This window comes from Rhopalosiphum padi, chromosome 4 (assembly GCF_020882245.1).
Source record: "Rhopalosiphum padi isolate XX-2018 chromosome 4, ASM2088224v1, whole genome shotgun sequence".
NCBI classification, from domain to species: Eukaryota; Metazoa; Arthropoda; class Insecta; order Hemiptera; family Aphididae; genus Rhopalosiphum; species Rhopalosiphum padi.
Window position 1 is genome coordinate 12,572,881 of NC_083600.1, and position 26,965 is coordinate 12,599,845.

The following is a 26,965-nucleotide window of genomic DNA, read 5'->3' on the forward strand; positions in this document are numbered from 1 at the left end:
CTATATATAATGTATTGTGTGTATATTAAATTTCAATGATTTAAATTACTCACTAATACCGTAAAAACCTAAGAATCAAATCATAATTTAGAAGAAACTAGGATTAAAACATTAAATAATAATATACATATACTTATTACTTAGATTTATAATTCTATACATTTATTACAATACATAATTGACTATAATGTATTAAAATTTTTAATTTAAAACCAAAATTGCAAGATTTATATCTAAAATAGTTTTCTATAAATATGTTTCCTGATATCGCAATAAATAATAATAAATGTAAAATTAAGTTCAAAATTCATTCTAAAATAAACATGTTTGGTACCCTAATGTATAATGTGTATAATTTAAATACAATCTAAATACAAGTTGTATGTATAAATTTACAATAATATTGTTATCATATAAATATAATATTCTATGATGAATAGATCAATTTTAATATAATATATATTATAACTATTGTTAATAGGTAATTGTAAAGTTATTTCGTATTATTTGAATTTGTTTTAATTTTTAAATATAATTAATAAAAACTCGGAAAGGAAGTTGCTCTGTATAGTAGACTTAACAAAGTAGAAACAAAGATAAAAGGTGTATAACGATTCTGAGTTTTTTCTAAAAATATTTTATTATAATATACGGATATTACAATTCGCCATTTATTTTAAAACTGTTAGAAATAATACTAATAAAAAATGAATATATTCATGCCAAAAAAAAATTGCATAAGTATATGTGATGTTTGTAGTATAAACATCTTATTATAATTTTAAATATTTTAAAAATGTCTTTATCATTTATCAGTAAATTATAACATACTATGTAAAGTTGAAAAATTTCAAGTCCGAACATTGAGTACAATTATGTTAGTTATTGTCGTTATTGAAACTAAAGTTATTATTTAATTAATTTTAGTTTCCAATTTTTGAAAATGTTTAGTAGAAATACCTATCAAATATTATACATATATATTTTTATGCCACTGTAAAAAACATATAAAAAAACATATGAACACCCTTGTATAAAATATAAAGCCTTATCAATTAAAATTTAAAATTTGTTTAGATTGTTAATTAAAAAATTATTTTCAAATTCTCGTGATTTTATATCATATGGGTTGTCCTGGATAATATTATTTTAATTTAATTTTGATTATAGTCGGTTCATTCTGGTCTCTGATCTTAAATCTAATGATATAAGATTGATTCTACTGTACGTAAATAGTGCACTTCCAGACTACCATCCTTTTCATGAAACACAGAATGAAGAACACGACATTATATTTAATATTACCTAGAAATTACTTCTAATAACAGAAATTAACTTGCAAATATCTAATTTTTTATCGTATTGTACTGACCTTCGGCTAAAGACATTTAAACAAGTTAAAATATACTTATATGTAGTTACATTTATAAATTATCAATTCACTAGAGACTAACCAATGAATTTAATGCGTATACTACTGAAGAATTGCAGATATAACATAATATTTTTAATTTTTATGTAGGTACACTAAGGTAACTTAAACATAAAATTATAATAAGATGTTGTTTGCAACATAAATATTTATAGATGTTGTATCGGATATCCTCATTTTTTACGTATAATAGAAGATTAACTTACAGTTGTAACAAAAACAAAAATATGTAATTTCGCCTTCACGTAGGTTATAGCATAATTTATTAAATAATTCGATAAAAGACCTTGTTCTTATTTTATGTTGCCGTAAAAATGCATAAACAATACAAATAAATTACGGAAAACAAGTACGTAAATACGTAATTAAAAAAGATCCATTAAATTTAATGTTCCTAAATACTTTAAAGGGTTATAGATGGGGTGCCAATTTGATTAAAATAGGGCTGTACACTTTTTAAACAATCCAAATGTTTCCAGCAATATGAGACCACAGCAATAACAGCGAAATATATTACTAGCTGTTTTAAAATATAGGGCAACGATCCTTTCTACACTCTAGCCTATTTTTAAAAATCTCATAAACACCTTACACTAGTTACAATACGTAAAATTAATTTTCATTTCAAAAAACCATTAACAGATGACCGTGGGCTCTATAAGAAACGAAAAAAGTTACCTTTAATGTATTTTATGCGTATATATCGTCTCAGCAACACACACCTAATCGTGGATGATGTGAAGTTTCGATATTCAAAACTCACACCTTCAGTTGTAAAGCACTTTTATAGTTACTTTACTTACATATAAAGAATGAAAATCATAAACAGTTAGTATTATTTTAGATACTTATCTACAAAATTGTGTTTGGCCGTCAGTTTGTAATTTTTTTTAGATATCTAATAAAAAAAAAAAATAAGTAATATTTTACATTATTACTATTCAAAAAAATTATAAATATTTTTTAAGTATATTAAGTAACTTTAATTTTTGTCAAATCAATAATTAAGTTATTGTAGAAGTCGTGTAGTGCATTTTTATTGTTATCGAGTTATTGACATGTGCATACTAATACGAGAGTGGCATCTGTCGACGACTTTAGCCACTGGGATCACGACGTTGAGCCGACAACTAATAGGCCGACAGTGTCTTTAAATTTCTAATTTATATGTTTAAAAATAAAAAATGTATTATCAAATTACAATTTATTATTCATAATTCATATTATTAATATAATCATCTAACTTCGCCAGTTCTACTTTCTTAGCTGTAATGGTTGCAGTGGCGACTATCGCGTATCTAAAAAGGTGCTCAAGGATCCCTTTCATAATTGAGGTGGATGGGTTGTAGCAGTAGCCATTGGGTCTCAGACATCCAGACTTCCAGTATCAACTCACAAGACTTATTGTTTTAACAAACTGATATTTAAATATCAGTTGATTTAAATATCAGCTTTAAAGCTCAGTCTTAAGCATCACAATGCAATGTCCATGTGGCATTTGGCATGTCATGTAAGTGTAATTGTGTTAAGTATTACGGTAATACTTATACTATAATGTATATTGTATAGTATATTTTGTACATGTTACTGTAAAAGTAAATAAGCATTTTTTTTTTTTTTATGAAATGAGTATTTTATGGGATTATATGAAATACTGGTAGATGGTACTAGACTGCAAGTATTTGTAAGTGAATACCTGTTAAATTGAATGGGTTTATGGAAATTCTGCCAGTATTAGGACCTTCCTAATTCCTACTAATGTCAAAATTGCTTAAGTTGATATTAGTTAAACATAACATACCTACATATTTTATTATTATTACGATTATTTATTATGATCATTTGACGTAATACACATCACTTGTATCATTGATTTGTTCAGACAATTATTACTTTTATTTTTAAGTTTTGTTTATTTTTCAATGTATTACGCGTAACTTTTTTTGATGTGGACGATTATTATTATAAAAATTATGATTTTTTTTTTTTTTTTTAATAATATTATATCATAATTTATAGGTATTAATTTAATAATTTTATATTGTTACCTGTTTTTCCTGGTGGAATTCACACAAAAAAAAGGTACCCATACTTGTGGTGGAGTTTACATACATATAAATTAACGCGTATAAAATAACTATATCCGCATACGCTATAGGTAGTATTCTAAATATTATTTAATTATAGGTATATTATGATTATTCGCTGTCCGTTCGTCCATACTAGTATACTAAACATTTCTTTACACTTTACACATCAACATTTTGTTATTTTACAACTTTACTATCAAAACTGTTGCGATTTCAATTTTAATAATCTGAAAATATATTTATTTTAAAAATACGAGTTTACTATAAAGGTATATAATACACGTTGTAGGTATTAATTTAGTGTGTATATTAAAATACATATGTTATTATGGCTCCGGTAAACCAGATTATATAGGTAATCAAATCTCAATTCTATAATTTCTGCCTTCTGGTACTAAAGATTCCATAAAAAATTTGTAGCTAGAAATTCAATACCTACTGTTTTTATGAAATTCTTCATCTTTATATATTTTATTAACTACAAAACCTATAATATGTTTAATATGTTGATTTTAAATTAAAAAAAATGTAAAAAGTATTATTTACTTTAGGGCGTCTATACTACAAAATAATACAATCTTCGTTGTATAATATTAATTGTCCTTGAACATGGTAATAATAACAAGTTTTTTTTTTAATAATAGTTTTCTATTATTATTATCCTCTAATAATGCGATAATATTTCAGAAAATTAATCTGAATTCGATAAAATGTTTGCTCGAGATCGGTCAATCCACATTTTAAGATTTCTGATTTTAACTCGGAATAATTAATGTTTAAAAATTCCTATTTTTAAAATATTCAAACCAAATTTATATGAATTGGAAGGATAAAATTATGATAAGTGGACTGTCCGATCTCATTATCTTAAATAGACATTTTTATTACAAATTCAAATCAGTTTTCAAAAGTACCTATTATCGCATTAATATGTCGATCAGTATAATGGACAATAGACTGGTATATTTTGATTAAATTAAGTAATAATCGCTACCAATCCAAATTTATTGAATAATAAATAATATATGAAACTTACTGATTTTGTTATTTTACCATAACAAGAAATTTTTAATTTACCCATTTGACTATTTATAAGTGATAATTTTTTAGTGTATTAATATAATTTATAAGTTCTATAAATAATTTAGAATTTAACTTGGTCTTCTTAAAAGTTTCTAAATTATCCTTTAAAAAATGATATATTAAAACATTACAACAGTAAAAATGTGGCCATGATTAATAATCACTGACCATTTATTTTTATCTTATAATAATATAATGTGTCTGTGTCAGCTCTCAGCTATCTCAATTTATTATATTTGCGTCTATAACTGATAAGTAATAGATATGAGCGTAGTCAGGAATTTAAAATAGGGGATGTTATCAAAAATTCTTGATTTAAACATGTTACTTTATTATTATTATATTTAGTTTATAGGTATTCGTATTTTAATCTTACAAATTACAATGTGTCTGTGTCAGCTTTCAGCTATCTCAATTTATTATATTTGCGTCTATAACTGATAAGTAATAGATACGAGCGTAGTCAGGAATTTAAAATAGGGGATGTTATCCAAAATTCTTGATTTAAACATGTAACTTTATTATTATTATATTTAGTGTATAGGTATTCGTATTTTAATCATTCAGTTGTTAATAACAAGTGCAATTGTCAATCACGTAAGTATTGAATCTTTTTATTAGGTATCACAATTAACAGTAGGTACGATTTCATAAGGTAAATTATAATAATAAAATTATGATACATTGTTTTTCAGAGGGAAGGATCCATGAACCAACCAGTCAATGTACCACTTTCGTAGTGGTGATTGCAAAAAAAAGATATTATTATTATTATTATTACTGGTGGTTAATAACTGCCAGGATTAAAATAGGGCATTTAAAGTGAAAATAAAATATTATCCTAAATTTGCCTATGAGAATAATTGATAACAGCACGTTCGTTATTTTTTTGTATAAATTTTATTCCAGGCATGTTAAAATCAAAGTATTAAGTGGGCCAAATACATTAGTTTGCTATATGCAAACTGGGTCGCATATAAACGTGTATCGAAAAAAAATTTTTTAATAATTTTATGGTTTACGAACACAACGGGTACAATTCAATTATTTGTCATTTATTTTATCATATTAATAATTCTTTTTTGAGGTTTGTGATATTTGACATTTATTTATTGACACCAACTTTTCTATTTCGGGAAAAATGTTATTGGACGAAGACGCTTTTAAGTTTTTTTATTGAATCTAGATGTATTCAGTTAATCTGGATCCAACAGGTGATTTATTATTATTTTTATTTTGTCCATTAATATTGGTATAGGTAGTTGTAGCCTTGTAGGCCACAAAAAAATTAATCGCATCCCGCGTATTTGACATGACTGTTTTAGTCTATACAGTAGGTATTCTGTATTCTCGTATTTCGTCTATAATATTTGTTATTATTTACGCGCGGCAAAATAACAAATTATCTGGAAATGTGGAATCATAACGTAAGTATACTAACAACACAACTATTTATGAGGTAGGGGTTGCTACTACTGATGACAAAATAGTATTTAAATTCCTTGGCAAGGCCGGATCAAAATAATTTTTCCGAGCTCTACTTAAGCCTCTAAAGGTTCTTAAGGCCCTATAAAATCTCCAAGCTTACCAGTATGGCGGACAACAGACAACAGTAGGTGTATAAATACATTAATCAGTATCAAATGCATTGTACTATTGTACATTTAAAAGCAGTTTTAAATGATTGTATTAAAAAAAATGTTTGAGTACCTATGTAATTAATGTTGATTATAAGTTTATAACTTATAAACACGGTATATTATAATATAATTATAACTTATAATTTACAGTGGCGTATCAAGAATTTTTTTAGGGGGGCACACACTGTTTAAAATCTTATAAGAAATATTGTAGTTCCCTCCCCTGGATACGCCATTGAAGGCATTGATATTATAAGTAAAAAATGACTACTATTTTATAATATACGATTAATTGATCCAGGCGATAACGACAGCGCTATCTGCTATTATCATTTCCAACTTTTCTAGCAATTAATAGCATAAGTTCTACCATTGATTATTATTATAATAGTACTATTTATAATCAATGGTTTTACGACCACAGCTCATTATTTTTATTTCGTAGTCAGAATACGCAGGTCGCAGACGTACATATATATTTTTTTGATGCTGATTTGCGGTATTTTTTCCCTGGCATTAGATACCTCAATTAAATAAGTACCTAGACTACAATGCGTCAATACAAACCTACATACCAATTAATTTATGCTACAACAGAAGCAGAAATGTAAAACCCAAAATCAAGAGATAGAAAGTACTAATATTTCAGTTGATTTTACAGATACAAACAGAACAAAATAATTAACATAATCTTTTGCCGGTTAAAATCTCAAGAAATATTTATACTCTAATAAGTAATAGTATATTAGTATATAATATATACTTTTCAATTCGAACGTGCTCGTTTTTGGTATATTATCCATCTTATAAAGTTGTAACCTCATAAAATAAAAAAATAATAATTATATCTTTTTTTAATCACGAAAATCACCTTTTTATCACCTTATATAGTCTAATTATTCACAAGCAACAAATATGAACATTTTAGTTTGATTATAAGAGAAAATTTTAATTTAATTAAAGTCTGTCTGTATAAACCATGACCATTATATTTTGTTAACCATTTATGGCAACCCATTAAATAAAGTTTTATTAAAATCCATACGTTATTTATAATACAAGAATACAACCATTAACCAAATACTTAGGTAATAATTATATATTATAACTCCATAAACTTAGGTATTAAAGATATGTGTCAAGAAATTGGAGTCGACTGGGAACAGTCATCTTATGATATAGAAGGATCAAAGGTGGAAGAAAGTAATTTCGGCGGCCAAGAGTCAAAGCGGCTCATAAAGTAAAAAAATAAAAACATAGGTGATCTGGAGAGCTTGAGATTCACCTAAAATTATGATTGAACAACTAAAAAACTTTTTTAGTATTTTTATTTTATACAGCATTATAACGAAATAAAACTATTGAACCCTACCTAGAACTTGTTCTATGATTGAACTTAACTTAAATTGGCGCAATTATTAAACAAATTTATATACCGATAGATGGCGTAATTTATAATGTACACTCCATAGAGTACACTCCGAACCTTCGACTTTTTTCTCAGGCTGTGATAGTAACCAAGGTGTATTTATTATCTATATTTGTGATAGGCACTGATTGATATTTGATAAGTACCATGTGCCCGAGCCATTCTTTATCTCAACGGCCGAGCATCAGATGCTGTTGTAGCTTAGATCATATTATATTACTCGTATATAATATTATTATCTATAACGTGTGATACCGTGATGCTAATTATTAACACAGCAAGTGTAGCAAGACGCTCAGATGCTCAGTATTAACAAGACAAAACTGATTTTCTGAAATTTAAAATCTCAATTCTTAAGCTATCTTTGGACAATTATCTCAAGTCTGTAATACAACAAAAGCGACCTACAAACCGGAGGCCTCTAAAATATTTTAAATTCAATAATTACAATACTTAGCAAATATTCATCTTTAAAAAAAATGAATTCAACTCGTGAAATAATAACATTGCAGTTTGGTCACTATTCTAATTTTATTGGCACACACTTCTGGAATTTACAGGTTTTTTTCTCAACACCTACATACCATTATTAATTATATTAAATTATTAAATATTAAAATAATCTATTTCATAGGAAGCAAGTTTTACTTACGATGAAAACAGTAAACCACTAGAAATATGCCATGATGTCTTATATAGGGAAGGTGTTAATTTAAAGGTAGGTAAACAAATTAAACAATTTGTTTCAAGTTTTAATATTCTTTACTCAGAGGTGGTTTGATATACTTAGGTAATCTCTTTAGGTTTCTTAAAAAAATTAACAAAAAATGTAAAAAAATTGTTTTCACAGTTAATATAAAAAAAGGTACCTTATAAGTAGGCTTGTCATTCATTGTCCCAGTTAATAGAAACTGAAAATTATATTGTTAAACCATGATCAGTTTTTTTATGAAGTTGTTTTAGCTAAAACAATTTGGTTATCAAAAGTTAAAGTATGGAAAGTAGAAGAAATAAAAACTAAGAAAAAAGGGAAAATGAGTACTGCTATTTTGTCATTTCAAAAAACAGACGTCAGCTCCAAATCTAAAATTTATTTTGCAGTATATGTTTTATATACCAGGAACTTCTGCTCCAATAGAAAGAATTTTCTCACTTACAAATAATGTATTGTCAGACGAAAGGCGTAAGATGAATTAAGAAGATGTTTGATGGTCTGTAAAATAAATTTTAGTTTAACTTGTAATGCATTTCACGGAAAAATTACAAATAATAAAACTATTGAAAAATTGCATTTAAGTAAAAAAAATCTAATGTAAACAAATATAAAAATTAAACTATTTATACTTACTTACTATATAATATTTATAAAATACTACTAATAACTAATAAATAATAATGCATTACTGCATTAGTAATATTCCTTTGTACTTATTATCTAATAAATATTTAAATAAAAAAAAGATATAGGTACACTTATTTTCATATAAGCGTTACATAAAAAAAAAGTCACTTGATGTCCTGGTTAGTTTGAGGATTTTAAAATATGATAATCATACTTATAAATAATAGCTAATAATTAATAACTAAACTAATTATATTTACTATACACAATTGTAATATACTTATTGGCCCTATGAGTAATTTCTTTGAAGACGATACTTTATTATTATATAGTAATAATTATGATAAAAATGTTTTCTCAGTAATTAGTAAAATACTTATAACATATATAGTTCTAAACTTCTAACTTAAGTTGTATAATTATCAGTTATAGATGTATACTGTCAATTTTTTTTTTCAACGTCTATACTCGGAAAAATTCTGAGTTTTAAATATAGCAAACAATCAATAAGTGAATAAGTTTCAATTAATTATCATCTTTTATTCAACCTCTCAGAACAGCAATATAAATATAAGTTTTAAACTAAATATAGTCTATATACTATTAAATAATTTTTTACTATTGTACTATTACTATATATATTTTATATTGATGTTAATTTTAAAATTAGAAATGAAATGAAAATTTTTAAAAAAACTAACTAAATAATTAATTAGTTTTAATTTAATAAACCTAACAATGAAAAGCACACCTTCAATTTTATAATACCTAGATGAAATTAAATGTTATATCCTTTAGTTCAATTTATGAAAAGGTATTGTAATTTAATTTTAAATAATTATTATATACAAAATAAAAATTTTCTACAATGTTCCAATTTTATACCATTAATACTTTAAATTATATTATTTAATAGAATTTAAGAAAACCAAAATTGATCATGTTTAACATCAGTTGAATAAAAAAAAGTTTAGATAAGTATAGTTAGTTCACCTAACATACTCAGTTAATCTATTTATATATTTATGTTTTTACTAAAGTAATTGAGTATAATATTTTATTTTATGTCTTATTAAAAACTAATTTGAAGGTATGAAATACTTACTAAATAAACCAAAAATATATTTCTCTACTAAAAAATATTATTACATAGCTCTTAAATAAAATTGATATCTATTAAATATTAGGCATTTCAGTAAAAAATCAAATGTATTAATTGCCTAATTAAAATATATTACTTACAATTAAGATAAAAATTATTAATTTAAATATTAAATTTAAAATAGGGCGAGGTAACCTATACTCCTCGTATGCTGTGTGTTGATCTTAAGAACAGTTTTTACCAATTGCCAGATGTACATAGAGGCTTATATGATCTAAATTGTAGTAATATAGATGAAGAAATACTGAACTGTTCAACTAAAATTCAAACTATTCAAGAAGAAAAAATTCCAAGCAATGAATTTTTTTCAGACTTAGCCAAACAAGAACAACTATTTATAGGTAAGTTTTAATTAAAATGTATGTTAGTTATCTTTTAGTTTAATACAATCTTTCTTACTTCATCAGGTAGATTGTTTTTGTTTTGTTTCTTTTAATAAATGAGATTTTAAAGCCTTAATTTATGTGCAAAATAAAATAAAAAACATTTTGTTTAATATATTTTAGATGATGGTAATGAGAAAATAAATTTAGCGGAAAAAGTATACAATTTGGATAACGATGTTAAAATTTGGTCAGATTTTTTGAAAGCTCGTTTTCATCCAAGAACTATCACGTCCATTGATGAGTATAAACACAATGATTCAAGTAATGTGTTTAATAACTTTGCTCAAGGTGTTACATTATGGGATTCATATAAAATGAAAGAAATTTGGACTGATAATTTAAGATTATATGCAGAAGAATGTGATTATTTACAGGTACATTATGTTATGGGTTTTAGGCAATGTCTTAAAATTAATTTTGAAAGGTAAAGTACTAAGCTGTTCAAATTAATTAGACTATAGCCATATATTTTAGCAATAGTAGCTGATATGGATTCCCAATTGTCTGTTTTAATTGCAAAAATTAATTTGCATACATATTTTTTTAAATAATATTTATTGGTGTATTTTTATATTCATAAATTAGGGATTTCATATTACAATGGATTCATTAAATGGTTTCGGTGGTTTAGCTTGTAAGGCTTTGGAATACTTAAAAGACGAGTATTCTAATAAAAACATTATTGCTATGCCTGTAATGTCAGATAATTATATTCTTGAAGATGAAAATTCTGAGTTACAAGCAGTTAACACCTCATTATTATTTTCTTCGCTGTTCGAACATTCAAATATGTTTGTGCCATTGACTACATCATCCGGTGGATGGACAAAGAGCCAAAGTCATCTTAATTTGGATTACTTATCTTACAAAGTATAGTGTAACTTATATACATTTATTATTTATGTACACTTAATGATTTATCTTATAATGGTTTGATTTATTCACAATTTACATTTTAGAACAACTTAGACTATCATTCCAGTGCTATTTTAGCATCAGCTATAGATACATTTACATTGGGCTATAGAAGTCGTTCAGATGACGATAGTATGCAAAATATGTGTACCAGATTGACCCCTTTGGGCCGAAAGGCTGTATCAGCTTCAATACAACTTCCTCTTGGATTTGAATCAAAGTCAAATTTACTAGATTACTTACAGAATGCAAAATTACCCCTATGGCAACCCATTTCACCTCAGTGTACTACAGAAATGTCTGTAGCTCAAACAATTGTTATGAGAGGCATAACTGAAAATATGCTTTATTCCAAGTAAGCATTTAATAATAACCAAGTTCTGTTAATTTGTATATTAAATTGTATAATAATATGGATGGCAAATAATTTCTATCATTAAATATTATACATATATATATATATATATATTTTTTTTTAATTACAGTAATCTCATAAGAGATTCAAAAAATCCATCTCATCATTGTACATCAGCTAGTGCTTTGCTCAAATTATTTATATCTTTTTGTGATCATGTGCGAATGACAGAAGTTCATGCATTTGATTCATCATTAGAGACTATAGCACCGTTTCCTAATATATTTTCTCAATCTATTAACCAGCATGGATTTGTAGAATCATTATCTAGATCATCTACTTCTGGTAACTATTGATTTTTTTTTATAACATAGGATTGATGGGTATTATTAATATTTTGTATTTTATTAATTTTTAAATTAGTGGTCGCAAAAAGTACAGCTATTAGTGGTTTACATAACAGTAATTCAATGAGAGATATGTTTATAGCTTTGAAGAATGATTCTAGTAAAGTAAAAGGTTCAAAATTGAGTCACATGTTTAACTATGGAATAGATATAATGGATTACAAAGAAACTATTGAAAATCTTCTCGTTTTGAGTGATAATTATTTAATAAACGACTGTTTATAATTTGAATAAGTACCTAGTATTAACCAGTTTTTTCCGAAAATTATATATTAAATGATTAAAATTTAAAATAAATACATTTTTACGATTTATAAACAATATTGTTATTATTTTATGTTTTATATGTATAAATTACTTATTATATTATGCTAAATGAACTACTACATAATATACAACAAAATATGTTTCTCAAGGCGATTCACGTTCATATTATGTCGTGTTTGTGTGAGTGCGTATGCGCGCGCGTATAGACAATATAAAATAAACATATTATATTTGTCGTGTATTATCGTTTGCATTAGTTGGAAATCTACTATATTACACTTAAGTTCAAATGATCAATTTGTGTTTGAGCAATTACCAAATTCAACATTCCTTAATTGATATTAACATTAAATATATATGGTCCTTCTTTATTTGCATATATACAACGATTTTATTTAAATTTTTTTTTTAACAATTTTGAAATCATGGATACTTCGAAAAATTGGAAAACAGTGTCCTTGCTTGTTTGTGTGTTTGCTATGGTTAGAGAAATACGACCAATTGAGCCGTTTTTCACTTCATATCTCAAAAGTATGAATTTCACATTAAACCAGGTATTTATTTTCAATTATATTATATATTATAATGTTTATTCTGTAATATTTAGAGTTTTTAAGTCAAATGAATATATTATATACTGTTTCTGATACTTTTATAAGTAAAAATAAAACTATAACGACTTAATTACTGCATAAGTACCTAACTATATTTTAAATATTGATTCTTAGAAAAATAATAACATAGGTACCTGCCTAAACTATTGGAGGTGAATGTTAGGAATAACGTATAACTTCTACGAATTTTTAGTATTAAATTTATTTTAGTTAAACAAATGTTAATGGCAATTCTTTAGAGCTAGATTAGGCTAACTAACCTGTGGCAGGTTAGTTTAATTTTTTTTAAATATTAACACACAGTAAATCTTATAGTGATATATTATTTAGATGTAGGTAATAATTAAGTTCAGATCTATTTATCAAAAGCTATTAATAGGTATTCACCCGTGGCCCGTGGGCGTGAAGTATAACTTAATGTAATAATATTCTTAATACTTTAAAAATAATAATCCGTATTTTATCATTGTTATTTTGATATAGATCAACGAAGAAATATATGCAGTGGGGACTTACTCGTGTCTAGTATTAGCTGTTCTAATATTCTTGATTACAGATTATTTTCGGTATAAACCATTAATCATTGCAGATGGAATTGCTGGAATTTTAACATATGCTTTACTATTAGGAACACCAAGTTTATTCAGAGTTCAAGTGAGATTTTAAATGACTCCTGTTGAGATTAATATATGTATACTAATACTTGTATGGAACTAATAAAATTAATAACCAATACCAAAAATAATGAACCTAATTTTTCAATTAAAATACCTACATCGCAGATGGAACAAGTGTTCTTTGGATTTTTTTATTCATCAGAAGTTGCGTTCACTACGTATTTGTATGCCAAGGTCGACGACAAACAATATTATCAAAAAATCACCAGCCTAGTGAAAGCATCTATGTTATTCGGCAGATTTCTGTCTGGATTAATTGCGCAAACTATTGTTTCAACACACTTGTTGAACGAAGTTTATCTACTATATATCAGTATATTTAGTATGTATCATAAAATAAATATCTGTATTAATTATTAATATTTACACTATTAAAACGGTTTATCTACTTAAATTTAATGGCCAATAAGATAAAAAAAAAAAAACCACTAGTTTTGATGCAAATTATTTTTTACTGAATTTTCGATAAGTTTATTAAAGCAGCTCGTTAATTATTTTAAGAGTAACCAGCAACTATAATTTAAATTTAATTAACAATAAAATAAAAAGTATTAATCCAATTTCAAATTAGTCATTAATGATTTTGTTTGTATTCAATTCATTATTATCAGATAGTAATACGAAAATTCTATAGATAGTTTTTTTATGTCCTATTATCGTCAGATACATAATGTTGTCACGACTTCACGAGTCATGACTTACACAGTACACACACCAACATAATTATGTATAATAATAAAAGAAGCTTCAAATTTTCAATTATAGTCTATACTCACATTCCGGTACCTATACTGTAATATTAGTGTATTGTCTGTATTGCTTTCTCACATAGGTAGGTACTCGTAATTTGAATTATTCTCTAAATTCAAAAGAGTTAAGACATAATTATTTATTATATTAAAACAAATAATATAATATGTGTATATTACAAATTATAGTAGAAATATTGTACATGAAATTTTTAATCTATAGGGGCCCCTGTGAATTGCAAACCCAACACTCCAATTGCGTCACTGAACTATAAGTTTCAGTCTAAAATTTAACGCTTCTTATATTTAGTTCTCAAGTATATAATATTTTTATATTTCAAAAACACATTAATGGGGTTCAATTGTAGTTAAGTGTTATTCAGTTATTGTATCGTATTTTACAAATTAAAATAAAACAAATCCAGATTGGACTATTTAAAAACTATATGTTCAAATTTAAAATTTAATTATAAGGTTCTCAATAGTTAGTACTCATTATACTTCTAAATTTAAAATGATTGAAAATCTAAATTTTAATTTTTATGTTTTAACTCATTTTAATAATATTGTAAAAGCTCATTAATAATGACCTATTATTTTAATAAGATACACTTTAATTTTGTAAAATTTATTTGCGAATATACCGCTTATGGGTTGTTTAAAAGGTAATTTATTTGCACATTAAGATATTTTTTGCTCTTTTTTTAAAACATTATTACTTCGAGATTTTTAAATTTCGTAATAATTTAGTAAATTTATCTATTTAAGAAGTCTTAAAATGAATTAACCATTGAAAAAAATGTAAGTAGGTAGTTTTTTGCCCAATTCTAATGAATACTGTTACTTAACAATTTTAAGCAAATCGAACACAAAATTTCGTTTTTTTAAATATAATTTTTATCTCATTATTACTTTTAAATTTGTTTCGATAATAATACCTAATTTAATTTATACTTATTTCTCTAAAAGTATCTAAATAAGAAAAAAATAGGGTAGGTACTTGTTTAATATACCTATTTATTAATCGTATGGTTTTTATTACATTTCTAGTTATTTTTTTATGCTTAAAAGTTGAAATATAGTATTATACGATAAGTAGGTAGTATATAACTCATTAAGTCATAAACTCATAATTGACAAATAAAAATAGGTAATACCACTAAATCGGGAGCGATACGATTACGCGTGGTCCTTATCAGAGGTACCTTTTTAGGCATACGATTGCGCATGCTATATTATTTTTACTTCGAAGTTCTAAACAACGTTGCCAAATATATAAGTCTATGGTAAATCCGTACAATACCATAGTAGATTATTTATAACTTATTATTACTTATTATTGCTGATACCAGACAAATATCCCATCACTATGAACTATGAAGTAATTTACAAAGGACCAAAGGAATAATCAATCAAAAATCGAAGGAAATATTAAAGAAAATTGAATTTATCTGTAAGCATCGCGGAGAGTATGCAAAAATAAAACACTAGAAAATATACTTAAGTTTTTGACCATAGTTGGAAGTAGGTATCGGTGGGGCTTTAAAATTTAATTTAAATATTATATTTTTAATAATAATAATTTTTTTTCATTTATGATGTAGACTGAGCGTGAATCTCAATATGTAACCATTAACTTTTCTTATTAAGTATTTGCAGAATAAATGTATTTAAATACTTTTTGAAAGGATGTATTTGTATCTATATTTAAATATTAAAAATAATTATGATATATAACTTATTTTTTGTTTAATATAAAATTTGGCAAAGTCGCACCCAATTTCATGCACAATCGTACTCCTTTGAATAGTCAACATCATAATATCTTATGTTATTCTACTATTCTGGCATTCCGCGCAATAATTGTATAACACCCAAAAAGGTAAAACTCCATCGCGAGATTAGTAAATTGGGTTCTGAAAAAAAAGGTAGTAGGTAAGTTGATTAAGTCGAGTCTAGGAAAAAAAATATATAAATTAAAATTTTTGTAGTTTTTAATGTTTTTATAATATCATGTCCTAAATGAATAATATTTGGTATAAATAATAAATATCATGTTTAAATGATAAACATTTAACAAATTCTAATCTAACAATATTATTAGTGTACGAGTATTTTCTTCATTTATTTTGTTCCCATTATGTTTTTCTTTACCGAGCGTAATTTTCTATTTTGTATTATACTTCGTAATTTAATATATGTCCCAGAGTCTCAGACGGTACTTGTATAATAGTTCATACATAAAAAAGAATTATTCAAAAGTAAATTGTATAAATACAAAGTATTAAAGTTTTAAGTTTTTAATATTTTAGTCCTAGTTGCGCCAACGGTTTATAGCCGAGACCCAACTTAGATCCTACCTTTTTATACCTGGGACTCAACTTACCGCTTTCGAAATGTACACAAAACATGGAGCACCCAATGTACTTATCCCCAAGGCCGTAACTGAAAAATAATTTCGGGGGGGGGGGGGGGGGGGGGGTGAACCCCCAAAACCCTCCCCCAGATATGGCCTTGCTTATCCCCCTCAAACGACTAAAATTACCTACATCATACTTAAGTACTATAGTTAGTATAGGGCATAGGCACTTGTACTTATAAAATAAAACGGTTAATACGACGTGTATAAAATATTACCACTAATAATTACCAATTATAATAAAACAATTTTTTTCGTCTTTATTTTCACACTTGTTGGCCATTAATAATAGATAATTTTAATAACCTTGAATGTTGTTTAATTCGTAGGTACCTCATTTGTAACACTATGGACATTAATTCTCCCTAAAGTAGAACACAGTTTATACTTTCATAGAAATAAGGAATTAACAGTAAACATTAAATTAGAACAATCTAACGGAGTTGCCATTGATGACAATGTATCAGTAAGTAATTAAAAATAAACATCTTGTATACCTATAAAACAATTTATTGGATTTATAGATTTATACTTAACCTAACTTAATAATTCACTACTACAAAATGCATGATTTTTTTTAGATAGGTAACCTACAATAATTGCAAAATTAATTTTTATTATCTATGGTATTATTAAATAATAATTGTATTATATTTAACTAATTTTCTGCTTAAAATTTTTCAAAACCTAAAAAGTAAAGTAAAGTAAAGTTTAGTAAAGTTTTTATGAAATTCTAACTACAAAATAGTTTGTAATTTTTTGCGATTTTGAAAAATTTCGACAAAATACTAACTTAAAATACGTATAAAAAAAATTGTGTCTAAATATTTTTAAAATTTTTATACAGCCATAAAAATAACTTTTGTGGCACCTTGTATTAAATTTTCAAGCATTTCTGCCCAACAAATAGTTTTTAATCAACAATTTATATAATTGAAAATATCTTATGCCTATAAATTACTCAAGGTTAGGTTAAAAATGATGAACATTTTATCCTATATATTGTAATGAATATGATAATATAAATAAACATTTAGTAAAAATTTCAAGTATTTTTAGTTATTTGATTTGAAGTTAAATCAAATAAACAAAATCTATTTTGTTAAAAAATGGATTTTCATTAAAAATTTCAATTATAAATATAATTGGGAATTTTTAATTTTAACCTCTCTTGCCTCTCTTAAACACAAACTAGATATAATTTGATATAATGACATCTAAAACCACCTCCATTTTCAAAAATCGAAATATTTTATCGACAACTTATCGTGTAAGTACTCACTACTCATTCACAAAAAAAAAACATCATAATAAAATCAATACATTCATCGCTCTGCTAAGATTCTAATACATAGGTGGTAATATTCGATAGTACGAATTATACAAAACTGAATACTAAAATAATATAAATATAATATTAAAACAATTATTTGTATCCAAAAAAAAGATTATGAATAAAACTTGATTTATTTAAAATGTGTGTATTATTGCTTGTTTTCAATTAATTTTATTGGAAAATTCAAATAAATATTTTCTACAATCTGTACTTTCAAACTTTATCCAACCCCAGCAAAAAACATATTCTTTTAAACATGATCACATTGTTATATTATTAATAAAAATTAGTGACTTTGCTCTGCTCAGTGGCACAATGTTATTAAACGTTATTAGGTGTATAAAGCTTTAATTATTTTCTAGATAAGTAAGTAATTTTCCTAAATAAATAAATAAGTACTTGTAATTTTTATGTTTGACCCCTATTTTTGAAAATTGATGCATTTTGTCCACAACTTATATAGTATTTATCTGCTAGTACACAAAAAAAAAATTATGATAAAATCAATACATTTATCATTCCACTAAAAATCTAAAATTGATTTACATTTATGGTTAGTTTAAAAACGTAAAAAATGTTGTTCTAACTTCTATTAAAGGTGTTTTTTGTTTGTGTGTTTGCATACGCAATATGAGGTCTTATTTTGCACTTATTAGTTATTATATATGTTTTTAATTTAACTTTTATTTATTTACAGTTATATAATTTATGAATATTAAGTACATCGCCACAACTATTGAGATGAAATTTATATGGTATGCTAAAAATGTTGCAATTATTAGAGACACATTTTTCCAACATTAAAAATTAAAAATGTTATTTGTTTAATTTTATTCTCCAGTTTTTTAACTATACCTATCACCTATACGTGCAGATTAAGTCTATAAATTGTTTTTATTTGTATGAATCATCTATTTATTATCTGGAGAACAACATAATACGAGAGGGCAATCCACATTATCTACCAAAAATGTATTATTGTTTTTATTTCATTAAGCCTACCTATGCAATATTTTTTCGTTTAAAATAATTTATTTATAGATAGGTGCTTAGACTCAAACTCGTCTGAAGTAAATGTTAATAAATGTAAATTGTATCTTACCATTAAAATATAATATACACAACGCGAAAAGGGGACCCACAAAATGGTCTACTGAACATAAACTATTAAAAGTTATGATTACATTGTTTTATTTTATTTATGAAATTCTGTATAGACATCTACACCATTTAAAACTTAGGGGCTGGCTTGTATTTCCCTGTATCAGTTATTCAGTTACCGGTAATTTCTATGAAATTGAGTGATAAGTTTCTTATGATAATATTGGATTTTGAAAGAAGTCTTGGCGAGAACAAGGAGTTTTTTTATTATTTTCACTTATAAGTTTTCGTGTAACTTTTATCAAAATTCTCAATTAGATAGATATTTATATTCTATATATATTATACTTAAATAATTGTGTTCTTTTATTACATTTTTTATAGTACTTTATAGATATCTATGATTATTAATTATTATAATTAGATATATTCATAAATTAATTTCTCCTATGTATTTTTTAAGTAAATAGTGGTATAGTAGCGCCTCTTTGCATTTAAGTAGAACCAACCTTGTGTTATCGCCACTATTAAAGTTAATTATTGATCTATTATCAAACTTAAAACTAAGAACATTATTTGTGTTTTTACAATGACTTTTTTCACCCTTTTTTACAATATTTCAATTTTTATACGAGTTATGAATATAAACAAGTTGCTATTTAAAAATGCTCATATCTCGCTTTAACAGTGTATAATATCATGAAAAATGTAAAATTATTGGTGTATTATTTCCTTCTCCTATTTTCATCAATGTGTGCCTCTATAAGTACCTACATAAAAAATACACACACTGACATGCTTTTATTAAAATAATAGGATCTTATTAATTGGTTAAGATTAAGACACATTAAACATAAAACAGTTGAAAATGATTTATCAATACAATGTTTAAAATGTATATTTAAAAAATAACTGAAAAAAACTTTTTATTTGAAATTATTATTGTTGAAAGCTAACCTTCCTTAGGTCACTTCTATTGGAACTTGGAACCTTGCCTGTCACACGTACAAACTGCAAAAAATGCATCCTTATTGTTTTCCATAGTTCAAAATTTACTAAAAATAAGAAATGCACTATTTTGAGTAGACTTATTTATCTTCAGATATTATAATGAATAATGTTTTCCTTTGCTTAAAAATGTCCTGTATATATATATTATATACCTACCATTTACCATTATAATAATAAGATATACATTATACCATATCCCATATGGTATATAACAAAAGATACTCTATATTTGAATTGAAAATGTTTCAAACTTAATTATAATTTATTTATAGAATAATGTTCCTAAAACTTCAAAAATCAATAAATTTAAAGAAGTTAAGCAGATGATTCTTGATGACTTTCAATCGGCATATAAAAATACATATGTAGTGAAAAAATGTTTTTGGTGGATAATTGCTGTTGTTGGTCAAATTATAGTAAGTGATGTGTTATTATATTTCTTTTTTTTACTGTATACTTTTATTCTATTTGGCACATTTAAATACTTTTTTTATCAGGTTGCAACGTATATTCAAGTTTTATGGGAGGATGTAAACTTAATGAACGAAAATAAAATAGAACTAATGAATGGCGCTGTCGAATCTATACACACTCTTTGTGGTATCGTACCTATGTTATAATACAGTAGATTCTCGTTTTGTCGAATGTCATGAGAAACAGGAAAAAGTTCAAAAAATGGAAAACTTCGGGATATCGAATTTTAGTAAAATTCTTAAAAATTTGGTAAATAATTTGAATGGTTAAAATGCATAATTTAAATACTTAAATTACTAATACATATCAATTTTTAAATCTGTCATTAAAGTTACTTTTGTCTTTGTAAGAATATAAAAATTAATTGTACTTTGTAAGGATATTTAATTTATGCTTATTTTCTATTTCACTAAATACCTCGTATACGAATTACGAAGGATTACTGCAAATATCGACTTACCAACGCGTGAAATCACAATCATTATATTGAATGTACTGCATTTAATTTTTCGTTCTTACCGTAATAAAAATATTATTTGTGTATTCGAGATAACGAAAAACGATTAACTTTTTCGAGTTATCTAGAGCAAAACGCTAATGTGTAATGATAGTTTCAAAGGGATTTAAATGTAATTGGAGATAGCGACGTTAGACATAATAAGAATCTGCTGTATTTAAAAGTTATTATTATTTTAAGATAATTAGTAAAAATAAGTAATATCTAGCTATGATTGTTTAATAGGCGCAGCAGGTGCCTATGCAGTTGGTCACTTAAGTTATGATTGGAAAAAATTTGGCGATATTATATTCACAGTTGGGACCTTTGTTTTAGCTTTATTATTATTCATAATATACTACTGCAATTCACTATGGATATTATACCTATTATACATATCGTTTGGTACTTGTTACCAAGTATTATTAACTATAACTACGTATGATACTATAATACTGGTAATTTTTCAGGAATGTGCAAGTGTAAACCTATTTAGTATTTAATCGTTACTTACTTATACCACCTACTTAACATTAACATGTTAACATATATGAATCTGTCGTGAACATTTTTAGGGGGCCTATTATCTTCTTGAAGAATAGGTAGATAAATAGAAATATTAAGAAAATATCTACTAGGTACCTAAAATCCTTGGGTGTTAGGTAGATTTATCTACTATATATAGTCCCACTGCCTACTGATTAGTGATTATTGATTATGAATTTACGCCTATATTTTATAAATTATTTTCGGAGAGATAGGTTTTCTAAAATAGGACTTATCTTGTTATGAATTATAACTAGGGCTACGGACTTCTGCTCTAAAAAACTTTAAAATATGCATGCATTTATGCCCTAAAGAATAACCACTCAATAAGCTATAAAAATATGCATTAAAAAAAAAAAATCATATTGAATAAAATATTTTTATATTAATTTCTAGTTTCTAGTTTCTAGTTCTAATTACAAAATTGCGAAAATTATAAATTATTTATTATTATTTTTCTTTTCCGATTTATTTTCTTTAAATCACGCTTGCAATGCACCGGTAGGTAACAGTGCAAATCAGCGAGAAAAAAAGCTAATTTTAAAATATTTATTTTATATAAATAAAACCTTCATACTAATATTTCAAGTCCAGAAAATCTATTTAAAATAATTTTTTTCTTTATAAGATTATACCAATGTATAAATAATTGTCAAATATGCACTTTAAAATTAAAAATGATCAAATTTTAAATATACACTCGTATTGCTGTGAAACAAATTTATTTTTTACTTAGAAATGTTTTTTTAAGATTATTGAAAAACATGTAAACTCTTAGACGTCCCTAGCCGGCGGGCCTAACCCAAATTATAAAATATTTATATGAATTATGAAAAGCTTATACTAGCTACGTATCTATATTTAGATAGTCTTTACATTTTAGTTCTATAATCTATAACCATATGTAGGACTTTTTATATGTAATAAAAACATTTATTGGTATAAATATTATAGTGAGTAAGTAGCTAGTATAGGTAATAACTAATAAATTATCTGTCCGTTGTAAATTTTGATGACAAGATTATCAATGATTAATTGTTGCCGATTTATAAAAATATTGACGATATTATTTGTCTTTAAACTTCTAAATTGTTTATCTAGAGTTTAATAATAGTATTATAATTTATTATTTTATTGGCATCTAACTAATTATAAATTTTTTATGGGTAGGTATAGTATTATCTATTTATTATTTATCACATTATTTAGAAGTGATTATGTTAACGAATTGAAAATTTGTTTTACTCGATTAATCAATATGTATGCAAATATTACTTAAATATTAGCTTTAACTAGATAGGTATTAACTACAAGGTATATTTTCTTACGACTCAATAAATTACACATAGCAACTCTATATAGCATAGTGATTTATTCAGAATTTTTATTTTTTATTTGTTATTAGACGATATATAAATTATTTTTCATTCATAACTAAATAAAATACGTTTGTGTAATTTTAATTATTTGGTGGCTACTATACTATTACAAAAATTAGCAAAACTTTTAAAAAATTTTACATTATCACTTCAAATATTGTTATAGATTTTTATTTTTTATGGATTTAGAAAACTAAAGTTATTTCACTGTTCATTTAATATTCTATAGCCGATCCGTTTCTTTCTAGTGTACCACTATAGAGTTTATCTTTTCCCCGTTGAGATGTATGGTCTTCGTTTAATACTTTTAAGCTGGTAAAATCGGCGCTTCATTTTTCACAGTGGCCTTGCAGTATGCTTGTGTTTCTAATTGCCTTATTATTTGTATCTCCATACTTTTTGCGTGTATAGGTTTTTATAATCAATGTTCTAGATACTTAATTAGGTACATAAGCGTAACAGGTAGGTAATTAATTATTAGTTATTAGTTTTATAAAAAAAATACATTATTGATAATAGTTTGTGATATTCTAATTTCTAATGGTGATTTTGTACTTAATTATCCCTCATTTTGTAAACATTATAAATATACGATTTATATTTGTTATGTAAGTAGGTTAGTAACTTTAGTAACATCGATTAAATTAAATTTCTAAATCAAAAAGTACCATCATGAATGTTTCAATCAATAAAAAACTGATAACTTGCACATTCTTCTTAATTTTTATAAATATTATATATATCCTGTTAGTGTTTTAATATCTTAATCCCCGTCAATTGCTTTATTTTTGCAAAATATTATGCAAATAAATAAATGAATATTTTACTTACCTAGTAAATATAAGATACTATTATCATAAAGGTATATTCAGTGGTGTATTTTCGAAGGGGATACCTCTGGATCTCGATTTTCTCCCCAGAAGGAAAAAATGTTCATAACACCTGAAGAATGATTTGATGATTTATTGACAAACTAGAAAAAAAAGACGTTTACCTTTTTTACTATAAAAAAAAATCTTAATTTATTGTATTTATAATTATAATGGTATAATAATAATATAATTATTAATTCCTATCTCATAGGTATATGTTGTATTTTTTATAATATTATAAACTTTATTATTTTTAGACCCCCTCTTCCAAAAAAAAAAAAAAATAAATTTGAAAATACGCTACTGGATATACTACATCATATATATAAAGATATCTAAATTACATGATATTATATATAGATATATTTTATTTTAAAAACTGTATCTTCAAAAATGAATTAAAATTAAGTTATTGACATTTGACGGGGGCTAGGACACATGAAACACCTTATATTTAATCTATTGTCATAAATGTTATTTTAGCTCTGAAGTTGCGAAACATATAAAACCTGACAGTTACGGACTAATATTTGGTTTTAATCTTTTTATGTCATTATTGATAATCTCAATATTTACATTATTATTTATCCAAGGTCTTGTTGTTATTATAGGAACAAAAAATCAGGTAAGTTATTTCATAAAATATTACCTAGGTGTATATTGTTAGCATCTAAAAAAATTAAAAGCCTAGTACCTAACAATTCTTTCAAAACTAAGTTTTTCTATTAAATATATAACATTAATAGAAAATATAAGACATATATTATAATATTTATAATATATCTTTAAAACAACTTCATCCGTTATAGTCGTAGCCTTTGATTTAAAAAAATGTAATTTATTTTGTATGTTTATAAACATATACTTATTATATGCACATAAAATTAAATTTTGAATTCTATACAATTTAGAAAAAAGGATACTTATGATAAAATTTAATAGACATATTTTTCGTGTTATTTATTTCAAATAAATAAACGATTAATAATGTAATCAAGAGTTTTTGTTAAAACCTATTAACTATCTATTAGGAGCCATTTATAATATAATTATACTATGTAGAATAACTAGAATGTATAGATAGTACCTATTAGGTACTGAAGAATGAAGATATTAACTTCTATTGAATTATTTTATAATTTACTATACTCATTCAAATTTTAATACATTTTATTATTATTAATATTATTATGTGTCTTATGCTTTATAGTTTTACCTAATCAATAAGACAAAAAAAAAAAATAATAATTTTTTTTTCCTTTAGATATTAACAGTTTCTCTGATGTTTGCATCGATGTCCGCATTTTTCTTTGTCGCGGCTGTTAGAAAATGGAAGAAATAAATGCACATGTACCTACTGTGAACCATGGGAGGATGCTTTAACCAAAAACATTTACACTTATTTATTAATTTATCTATATTTAATTCATCGAATTGTTTAAATACCATGATAACATTGTCATCGATGACCGATAAGTATTTTTATTTATTTAAAGTAAAAAAGTTTAGATTTAAACAAATATTTATTAAAGAACACGGTTTATATGTTTTTGTAAAAAAATATTAGAATGATGCTCTTGTGGACTTAGGTCAGCGATTCCTATATTATAGTAATTTTTTTCACATAAGTAATACCTATATTATATAGCTGGATATATGTATGAAATGGTCATAAAATATACTATACAGCATTGAGCACAATTATTTTTTTTACTAATTCTGATGATCATATAATTTGAAAATCAATTATATGTTACCTACACTTATCTAGTAAGTGATTGAAGCTCTAGTGTATCTAACTTTTGGTAACATGTTGCTACTAGTATATTGAGCAGAGCAAGGATACTATTAATATTTAATTCTATTAAACAATAGAAAAAAATATGTTCACCAATGTTCGGAGTTACAGTGTTAAAAACACGATTTAAGATATCTTAAATCGTGGTTAAAAACAAAACCTTGTATGACTCATACAATGAGGAGTTAAGGTGATGTCGATAGGTAATTTACAAAATGGCCACGTTGCATGCGCAGTTACAGTGCACCGGCTTAGACTGCTTAGAGTGACGAGTGACCATTTGAGAAAAATAAAATTTTATGTAAAAAATATTTAACATTATAAATTAGAAACTAGAAACTAGAGCACATTTCTAGTGATTTATTTTTCTCATGAGTTGAATAACAGTTAGAATATTTTTATATGGAATAGTCGTATAAAACTAAATATTATATTGGTATGAAGGTATGATATATTTATATCATTGGAAATACCAAAACTATCGATTTTCCTTCGAATACCAATAAAATAAAACTCAAAACTGCAATACCTTTTTGATCCTTTTACAAAGCCCCAGTCTACAATTAAATTATTCAAATTGATTTAAAAGATAATAATTTGAAAACATTGAATGTTAATGATTTTATAATGAATATCACAAACGTAATAAATACAGCCAGAGTCAATAAGAATCGTCGATTTCCTATGGACCTTTGCCGTCTCTGGCAATGTATGGTATGTTCTTATATCATAATATGATCATATTATATTAGTATTTTATTATTATAGTATTATACTATGATCTAAGAGTAGAGTATGCAGTGCTTTTAATATGTGATCATACGGAACGCGGAAAAGTCAAGGGGCCCTTAAAAAATTATAACCAGCAAAAGAAGTTGGCAACGCTGGCAACAATGTAAATATATTTTAATATTATTAAATTATTTAGGCATGGTCTGCACTGCACTTTCAAGTCAAACCACCAATCAGCAATCGACGATTCAGT

The 26,965-nt window shown here is 25.2% G+C and overlaps 2 protein-coding genes across 2 annotated transcripts; both read left to right on the plus strand.

Moving 5' to 3' along the window:
* The first annotated feature begins 7,824 nt into the window (after positions 1-7,824).
* Positions 7,825-12,562, plus strand: LOC132930695 (protein misato). The gene is made up of 8 exons (XM_060996708.1): positions 7,825-8,234; positions 8,309-8,392; positions 10,303-10,519; positions 10,685-10,938; positions 11,150-11,434; positions 11,524-11,834; positions 11,965-12,179; positions 12,258-12,562. The coding sequence occupies exons 1-8, from the start codon at positions 8,154-8,156 to the stop codon at positions 12,464-12,466; spliced, it is 1,656 nt and encodes a 551-aa protein (XP_060852691.1). The 5' UTR covers positions 7,825-8,153; the 3' UTR covers positions 12,467-12,562.
* A 213-nt stretch (positions 12,563-12,775) lies between these two features.
* Positions 12,776-25,883, plus strand: LOC132930696 (folate transporter 1-like). The gene is made up of 9 exons (XM_060996709.1): positions 12,776-13,062; positions 13,606-13,776; positions 13,905-14,121; positions 17,297-17,433; positions 20,688-20,831; positions 20,913-21,015; positions 21,632-21,824; positions 24,666-24,807; positions 25,447-25,883. Exons 1-9 carry the CDS (start codon positions 12,934-12,936, stop codon positions 25,522-25,524), a joined length of 1,314 nt encoding a protein of 437 aa, XP_060852692.1. The 5' UTR covers positions 12,776-12,933; the 3' UTR covers positions 25,525-25,883.
* Positions 25,884-26,965: the final 1,082 nt, after the last annotated feature.